Source organism: Oreochromis niloticus, linkage group LG7 (genome assembly GCF_001858045.2).
Source record: "Oreochromis niloticus isolate F11D_XX linkage group LG7, O_niloticus_UMD_NMBU, whole genome shotgun sequence".
Taxonomy (NCBI): Eukaryota; Metazoa; Chordata; class Actinopteri; order Cichliformes; family Cichlidae; genus Oreochromis; species Oreochromis niloticus.
In genome coordinates this window covers 44,116,296-44,124,984 of record NC_031972.2, presented here as the reverse complement: position 1 = coordinate 44,124,984, position 8,689 = coordinate 44,116,296, and the positions used below count along the sequence as shown (strand labels likewise).

General features: G+C 40.6%; 1 protein-coding gene across 1 annotated transcript; it reads left to right on the top strand.

Annotated features, from left to right (window-relative positions):
- Positions 1–257: 257 nt before the first annotated feature.
- ppib (peptidylprolyl isomerase B (cyclophilin B)) lies at positions 258–5,422 on the top strand. Its single transcript, XM_003447514.4, has 5 exons — positions 258–497; positions 2,391–2,504; positions 2,687–2,780; positions 3,206–3,390; positions 5,011–5,422. Exons 1-5 carry the CDS (start codon positions 363–365, stop codon positions 5,131–5,133), a joined length of 651 nt encoding a protein of 216 aa, XP_003447562.1. The 5' UTR covers positions 258–362; the 3' UTR covers positions 5,134–5,422.
- The last annotated feature ends 3,267 nt before the right edge of the window (positions 5,423–8,689 follow it).

Sequence of the window (8,689 nt, the reverse complement as noted above, 5' to 3'; positions counted from 1 at the left end):
CAGGAATAAAAACCTTTGTTTATGATGAATGATATTGGTAACAATGTGAGCCTGGCAGACTCTGGTTTCTTATGGAAACATTTCTTTTCCATTGTCAGGAATACTTGAACTCTCAAAAAAAAAAGTTGTTACGCGTCTACATTTGATTGGCTTATCCTGTACGTGATCCAATCAAAGCTCCGTGCGTCTCTGCGCAGGGTTGAAGCCCCGCCCCTGTGTGGTCGAGCCGGCCTGTAGCCTTTGGAGAGGGCGCCTCCACAGTCTCCACCCCCGGATACCACACTCACTCCTTCCCCCCGGCCCTTTATAAACGTAGCAGCGCTAACAGGCCGTTCCCGGGCTGTTAATTTTTTTTCTCGTTGATGGTTAGACTCTGTGAGAGAAGGATGAAGTTCCTCATAGCTGTTACAGTTATTGTGGGATCCCTGATTTTTCTCGCTTTCCCGAATGGCTCGGCTGCTGACGAGAAGAAGAAAGGCCCCAAAGTAACAGCGAAGGTGGGTGTTAGCTTGCTAGCAGAAAATCTTTGCTCTTATTTCTCGCTGTCCGCTGATGCTAACGGGAAGCTGCAGCTTGTAAAGCCACGTCACAACCAAGCTGGCCTGCAGGACGGCGTCTGCTTCACTAAGCTAGCAGACATTTAAGCTTTTTCGATATTAGCCGTGAGTGCATTTAATAAAGCACTCCGTAAGGCCAGGACTAGACTGACGCTGGTGGACTAATATTCCAGAGCTAGCTGTCCATGGAGATCCAAGGAGCTAGCTCGACAAGAATATTAGGCCTTTATCTTAACTGTATGCAATCCCAAACACATTGTTCATAAATGGCCCCACCTTACTTTGGCTTTTCTTTATCTGTGCATTTATTTATCTAATATTAAGAGATAAGACCGCAGCTATGTGTGGGGTTCGGGTGTTTTTGTCTGGCATATTGTGCCTGATTTGTCCACGTCTACAGTTTGAAGGAAGCTCTGAACTGGCCGTTAACTGAGCCATCATGCTGGAACAGACGGACTATAAAACCCGATGAGTAACATCAAGTAGTTGCTTTCATTATTAAATAAATGTATAATATGTGGTATCAGGTCAGAGTTGAATTTAAGCAAAATTTTCTTCCCATAGTTTATCATGCAATCAAAGGATTTCGTAGTTGAATAAAAAATAAATAAACTGCTATACATGTTGACTTCTTGCAATAATAAAGCCAGCTGAAACGATATTTCGGTATAATATTTTATACTATAATAAAAAAAAAAAAAAATAGAGGGAAAAATCCTTTTAGTCTTTACACGACTTAACACATTAACCATCAGGACTTCTATGCTGCAGGTATTATAAGACTGATATTCAACCAAAGAAACAACAAAAAAAACAAACACCAGGGATATTTTGAATATTAAAATTGTCCTTCAGCAGCGTTGTTGTCTTTTGGGATTTCCCCAGACTCGAAATCTGCATTTTGCTGTTTTTGGCCATTAGATGAAGAAAAATGTACTTTGATTTAATTTTTTTCACCTTAATCTTACTAACAAACTGATGAACTAAGTCCTTGAGGGTTTTTTTTTTTTTCTGTCTGAAAAACAAAAATTTAACTACATGCAACTGTTGTTCAGACCAACCACCAAATAACAGCAAGTGACAACCTCAAAGGGAAGAAAGGCACTAAAAATTCTGAATCTAATGATTGCTCTTGCTTTGCTTACATGAGCACAGTGTTTAAAAGTCTTAAAATTTTACATGGAAGTGTCTGCAGGCAAACTATCTAGCAGAGAGGAGGTTAGGTTGCAGCTGTCAGTTAATTAAATTACATGGAGTTTAATCTTCTCAGTGTTGTGAAGATCATAAACTAGCTATTTAAGTATTCTGACCCACCAGTTTTCCCTTTTTGTTAAATATCAGTAACTTGGATCAAGCAGTGGAGGGGGATGCCTTTGAGATTTGATCCTCGGTTCCCAACCTGGTTCTTGGGACACGGATCAGGACATCGCCTCTCTCAGGAAGGAGGCAGAGCTAGTTCAAGAGATTGAGAACTAAAATTAGATGTAGCTGGGCTCACCTCCACACACAGCTTGAGTTCTGGATCCAGTCTTCTGGAGAACGGTGGAACTGCAGAGATGAGCCGTGGCATTTGCCTAAAATTATACAAATGTTTAAGCATTTGGACGCCTCCTTCTCTGGCCAGACGGAGGACATGTTGGCTGTTTGTGTCCGTGCTGAAGACCGTGGCGCTGGTAGCTTGTGACAGTGAGGGCTGGGTTACTGTGCTTAGAGTGCTACGGTCATGCCTGCAGAAAAATATGGATAGATGGAAATCCATCAAAATATCTTTTTCAAAAACATGGTGTGACTGAATGATTTTATAAACTGCTTTTTTAATTTATTTTTTAATAGGTTTTCTTCGACATTAGAATTGGTGATGAAGACGTTGGAAGGATTGTCATCGGATTGTTTGGGAAAACCGTTCCCAAAACAGTCGACAACTTTGCTGCCCTGGCAACAGGAGAGGTGAGAAGCCATTCATTTTTCCTTTTGTCACCATTGAGCCTGTTATTTGTGAACAAACTGGGGAGGGGGAGGGGGAGGGGGGTCAAAATGGGCAGAAACTAAAATCAGTATTTCTCTGCTCATTCATTTTGGATGTTTCAAGTGGTGCTCATGATAAATTTGTGTGTTTTGCAATTGAACAGAAAGGATTTGGTTATAAGGGCAGCAAATTCCACAGAGTCATCAAGCAGTTCATGATCCAGGGTGGAGATTTCACCAGAGGAGACGGCACTGGAGGTGAGACGTCAGGACCTGACAGATTTGTTTTTGCAGGAATTAATTTCCATTTTCACTGTCCAGGTTTACCTTGGGATTGGGGTTGGGCACATAATCGCAATGTGCTGACATAGTTAAATCTGTCTGTGGTTAACACATTGGTTTGGCAAGCTAAAGGTCACGGGTTCAATTCTAGCCAAATTCACAGACAGTCAGCATCAACATATCTATTGTGTGCTAAAAGCTAGTTCAGTTCACAAACACTCGTTTACCATTTTTGTGGCTTTACTCGTCGAGTTCATTCAGAGAGCGACTGCATTCAGCGTTCCTGAATAATTAAAGTGAAGATAAGCGTTTGCAGCAATCAGGCCATTCAAATGAGGTGCAAAGGTCAGTGCAGGGAGGGAGTGGAAATAACTTGTATATAAACCTTTTTCTCTTTGAAGGCAAGAGCATCTATGGAGACCGTTTCCCTGACGAGAACTTCAAGCTGAAGCACTACGGGCCTGGCTGGCTCAGCATGGCCAACGCTGGCAAGGACACCAATGGCTCCCAGTTCTTCATCACCACAGTTCAGACTCCATGGCTGGATGGGAAGCACGTGGTGTTCGGAAAAATCCTGGAGGGCATGGTGAGTGTGACACTGAGTCATGTAAATGGCTCAAGGTCTTCAGGGGGAGGGTTATCACCTGAAATATGAATTCTAGGAGCTGATCTGAGCCTCTAAAACAGACAGTTCATCAGTTTATTGTTCAATTTCTTACTCAGATTTAGCAATTGGGGAAAATAAAATAATTGCAATAAAATGACATCCCTTCTTATAAATCAGGCACGCACATTTCTAAAAGCTCAAACGCGTTGTTCAGTTTGAGCCGAGATAATTAAGACAGCCCCAGTCAGTAAAATCTGCCTAAAACTTTAAAGGGTTTTTGCATGCCGCTGCCTTTGTTCCCAGATCTTTGACCCAGTTTAGGTGTGTGTGACAGTTAGCCGTCAGCTTTGGCTCGCCAAGGAGTCACTGTGCTGATGTACGCAAGTCTAGACATGCCTGGGATTCTTGGCAGGCTGGCAGGAGCTTGTCTGTCCTTTTGAGTTGATGCTTATGGGCATTTTCATGCGAAGTCTGTTTGAGTTTCTAAACTTGGTAATTTTCCCGTAGTTTAGTTTCTTTTCACAAACTTCAAGAAAACCAGAATGTGGCACTACAGACTACATGAGAACATTGAGCCAGCTTACTGGCCAGATGGGGGAGCTGTGGCTTGGGAGATAGTGGCTTGTATACTAATCAGAAGGTTGGTGGTTTGAGCCCTCCTTGGCTTCTCTAGTCTGCATGTCAGAGTATCCTTGGGCAAGATACCTGAACTCTGTGTGAGGGTGTGGCCGTTAGATTAAAAGGGTTTGGGCATTTTATTTTAAAAAGGCACTAAATGTTTGTGTGAGTGAGGCTTGTTGTAAGAAAGTGCTTTGAGTGCTCAAAGAGTAGAAAACTGCTAGTAGCTTTCCACGTGTCTGGGTGTGAGATGAAAAGTAAATGCAAGGTAGAAAGTGGTGAGTTTCCATTCGTTTTACAGCTAGGTACTACTGTGTGCTCTGCATATCAAAGCAGCACAACATAAGCACAACATAATTTATCATACAGGGGTGTTTTTAAAACTTCTAAACATGTCAGGTTTGAAAATGCATGGTTAAATGTAAGGGAAATCATCCAGCAGGGCATGATGAGCTGGGAGGAAGTGGTGTGTAACTCCAAAGTCACCAAAACTTTGTGATAATTAGCTGGAAGTTAAGCGTATGCAACACCCAAAAACCCCTGCACTGTTACAGTAGGGGGCTTGAGCAGTGGTTTCTTTCTAACTGGTATTTATTAATGTTTTAAAACTACCAGTTTAACCAAGTGGAATGTAACTAAGGACATTACGCCAGTATTTTATTTTTTTTAAGTTTTCTTTAAACTGTAAATAAAGTGCACTATACATTTTAGGCAATAAATTGCATGTAGCAATATATCATCAAGTTATGCAAATGTTTTTATTAAGCTTCAATAAAAACTAAATTGCATTTTCTGGCAATTATTTTGTGGTTCAAGGTTAAACTGTACATAAGATTGCTCAAGTAAATGTCTTTCAATTTAACCCTTTTGTTTTTTTTGGTTTTTTTTTGTTTGTTTGTTTTTTTTTTTTTTTTTTTTTAATTAAACTTAGTCTTGTTCAGGGGGAAAGTGTAACTATATGTTCATCATTTTATCTTCTAGGACGTGGTGAGGAAGATCGAGGAAACAAAGACCGACGGGCGTGACAAACCTCTGAAAGATGTCGTCATTCACGACTGTGGAAAAATTGAGGTGGAGAAGCCATTCGCAGTCGCCAAGGAGTAGAGCTCTGCTATAAGGTTAACTGGGAGAGCCGGACTGGGGAAGGAGGGGGCAAGTGGGTGGGTTTAGGGAGATATCGTGCAGGCCACCTTGTTTTAACACTCGGCTCTGTGGTCCAGGGGGAGGGGTTTGGGGTAATTCAGTGGCTGCTGTCTTAATGCACCAGAAAAGTATCAACTTAAAGCAACCGTGACAACACACTGGGTCCATTTAACAACGAGCATTCCAAGGTGCACTTTTTTGTAAGAAAAAGGAAATGAAATCTGAAATAAAGGTTTCAGTTTTTGTTAAACTGATGTGTACATTTCATTGCGGTCTCCTTGAAGTTCATGTATTTAATGCATTCACATAAAAGATGGATTTGGTTTTAACACTAGATTTTTATGAAGTCAGTTCTTCTTGTGAGCACTAGGTGGAGCGACTTGCCTGCTGTTATCGCTGAGAACTGAAACCAGAGTGTGAAGCTCAGTGCGGCACCACAGAGCGAACGGAATAAAGTATATTTTTCACCAATTTCTCTAAGTATGGGTTTTTACAGAAATAAGTTTGGCTGATAACAGGAAGCCCCACTGAGGTCAATTCTTCACAAAGGAAAAGATAACCGAACTGTCACCCATACAAACTCAAAGGCCACCACATAAAATGGGAAAACATGATCTACAGATGCCCTCAACAAAAGCGAGCCCAGTGGCCTTGAAGAAAATGAGGCCTTCACTGTGAAATTTCTCAAGTCTGTTAAATTCTGCGATGTATGGTTTCATTGCAGGTGGATTTTTTTTTTTTTTTTTTTTTTTTTTTTTTTGTCATCTCTGGCACAAAACAAGCTTTCAAAAGTCAAAGTGCTTCTGCTAATTTCTGTGAGGAGGGGGGGGGAGCTGATGCGTCTCCATCACCATAGCAATCCACATTGTGAAATCCTGACATATCAAGGCTGCTGGTGGCCTAAACTGAAGAGCATATTACAATATACAGTCAAAATGATCAGGTACAAGGACTGGACTGGAAATGAGTGAAAGTGTTTAAAGAAAAACTTTGAAAGAACTCTAGAAAACCTGGAGGGCTATTCGGCAAGAGAACCTTTAAAAAGTTACAGAAAATCTGGTTCATTGGATGCAAAATAAAGTAATGAGGGGTGGCTCAAGACTTTTGCACAACACTGTATTTTTGAGTCAGAATATTTCTCTGCTTATGCAGTCAGTCTAAGTGGCTGTCAGACAAACTGCCACAGACAAGTGACTACGGTGCCTAAAAAGGGAAAAAATAGAGAATTAACTTCAAGGTCACATTCATTGTCATGTGTGTTAGATATACATGGAAGTGATTGTGCTCCTGCTCCTCACCTCTAAACACAATTAAAAGACACTTCTAGTTAAAGGAATTTAAAGTTGTCAGCAGCTGGCGGCATTTGTGTGCCACACTTGGCTTTAATCAAAATTGTAATTGTAGTTAATTATTGAGACATTTAATTAATAATTTAATAATGTATTTAATTAGTTGATTTTGGCTCTCCATCCTCTAGTAAAAAACAGGAATGAGCATAAGAAATCCACTAGTGAGATTTTAAAAATGCAAGACGACTAAATTTTGCCTAAATAAGTTTTATGACTAAATGTTTGATTAGATGTGTTGAAACATCGTTTGCACGAAGATTTTGCATCATGGGATAGTTTCCAAAAAATAAAATCAAGTACCTCTCTCTACCTTCATGGGGTATCATCATCTGCTTGAGTTCTGGATTCCAGTGACACTGGCTACTCATAGATCTGGAGTTATATCCAGTAACCACTGTTTTTCTTTTATAGAAGCAGAGTAATAAAGAGCAGCAGGAGGCCCAGTGGAGAGAATCAAACCAGGCTGCTGCACTCAGTACACAGAGTAGGGATGTGTTTTAATATCACGCTGCTCCTGCAACCCTCCTGTGACAAAGCCAACACTCTAAACACGTATGAACACTTTGTAGACAGGTGTGGTCTGTTGAGTTATAATTACCAGCAGCTGTTCACCTTTTTTGCATTTAGATTAAAGATTGCGTGTTTGCTTTGAATCATCATAAAGGTACCCCGAGTACGAAGTGCATAAATAGCTCATTAATATACACGAGCAGCATATGAAATGTCCTTGAACGATGCCACACTGTGTTGCTTTAGGTTGCAATTTTGAGTAGAAAGGAAACAAGGGAAGTAATATTAGGCTTCACAGCTTTCCTGTTGATAACAAGAGAGGAAAGGAGTGGGAAAATGCTTGTGAACAAAAAACAACTTCTGCTCCAAGATCCATGCCAACCACATCTTTTGTTCGATTTATTTGATGGTGTGCTTACAGTTTTCTTCCACAAGGAGTCTAAACACCCTGAAACATAAGAGTAAAAATCTCTTTATGAAAAGTGAAAGAAAGAAAGGAGAGGATCCTAGAAACAATGTGTCTAACCAAATCTGAATTTCATTACTTTGGCTTCCTGTGAGGAATCTTGGAGTCATTTTTGACCTTCAATGCACATGTTAAACAAATATGCAGGATATCTTTCTTGCTTTCTTGTGTTGCACAATATGTCTAAAATTAGAAAAATCCTGTCAAGTGTGAGAAGTGTGTGAAACTCACTCACTCATGTTATTATCAGGTAGTCCTAAAAACTCTGAAAAGCCTTCAGCTGATCTAAAATGCTGCAGCAAGAATAGTGACTAGGCTACAAAGAGAGAGCATATTTCTCCCATTCTGCTTCTCCTCATTTGCTTCCTGTTAAACCCGGAAATTTAAAATCCTTCTCCTCACAAACAAGGTTTGAATAATCAGGCCCTATTTTATTTTAAGGACCTCATACTACCATATCACCCCAAAACAGTGCTTTGTTCTCAGCCTGTGGGCTTACTTGTGGGTCCTAGAGTATGTGAAAGTAGAATGGGAGGCCGAGCCTTCAGCTTCCAGGTGTCTCTTCTGTGGAACCAGCTCCCAGTTTAGTATAAACTTTTATCATTTCAGCTTCAGCCATCTGAACAAAAACAAACTGCAGGTACACACCCCGTACCTGCATACTGTAAAGACTAGGAAAGCAAAGCTGATTTTCAGATGTTGTTGATTGTGAAGTTGCATAATTACAGAGGAGTGAGGAAAAGCTTTGATTGGAGTGTAATTAAGATTAAATCACTGTAATGTGAAGCTATAGTCCTCCAACTTCAGACTCCAAACAGCTTTCAGTGCTAAAATCGAGGCCTTCCTTAAGGGAAATGATTTTTAAATGGTTGTCAACAATCAGGCCAAGAGAAAATATTTTAGGAGACCAAAATAGCAGATATGGGCCCTAAAGTCCTTGTTTTGCTCAGATTCACTCAGGCATTGTATGACTCATCAGAATCAAAATATGGAAAGAATGCCCTAGAGTTGGCACAACCGTGGTCTTGGTTAAACCCTCTGTTGTTCAGTTTGGCCTTGTTTGTGGCGATTGGGATTTGTTCAGTGAAACTGTGTTATTCTTCACTTACTGGCGTTGCTGGAAAAGCCATGACGGGCCGGACATATCTGGCATAGCTTCCTGCAAGAGGCTTTGTCAAAGAGATTAAACGAA

Bases quoted from the DNA above. Each gene is read 5' to 3' on its own strand.
- ppib (XM_003447514.4), top strand. From the start codon at position 363: ATGGTTAGACTCTGTGAGAGAAGGATGAAGTTCCTCATAGCTGTTACA. The intron at 498-2,390 runs GTGGGTGTTAGC...ATTTTTTAATAG, and splicing joins GCCCCAAAGTAACAGCGAAG to GTTTTCTTCGACATTAGAAT. The intron at 3,391-5,010 runs GTGAGTGTGACA...TTTATCTTCTAG, and splicing joins GAAAAATCCTGGAGGGCATG to GACGTGGTGAGGAAGATCGA.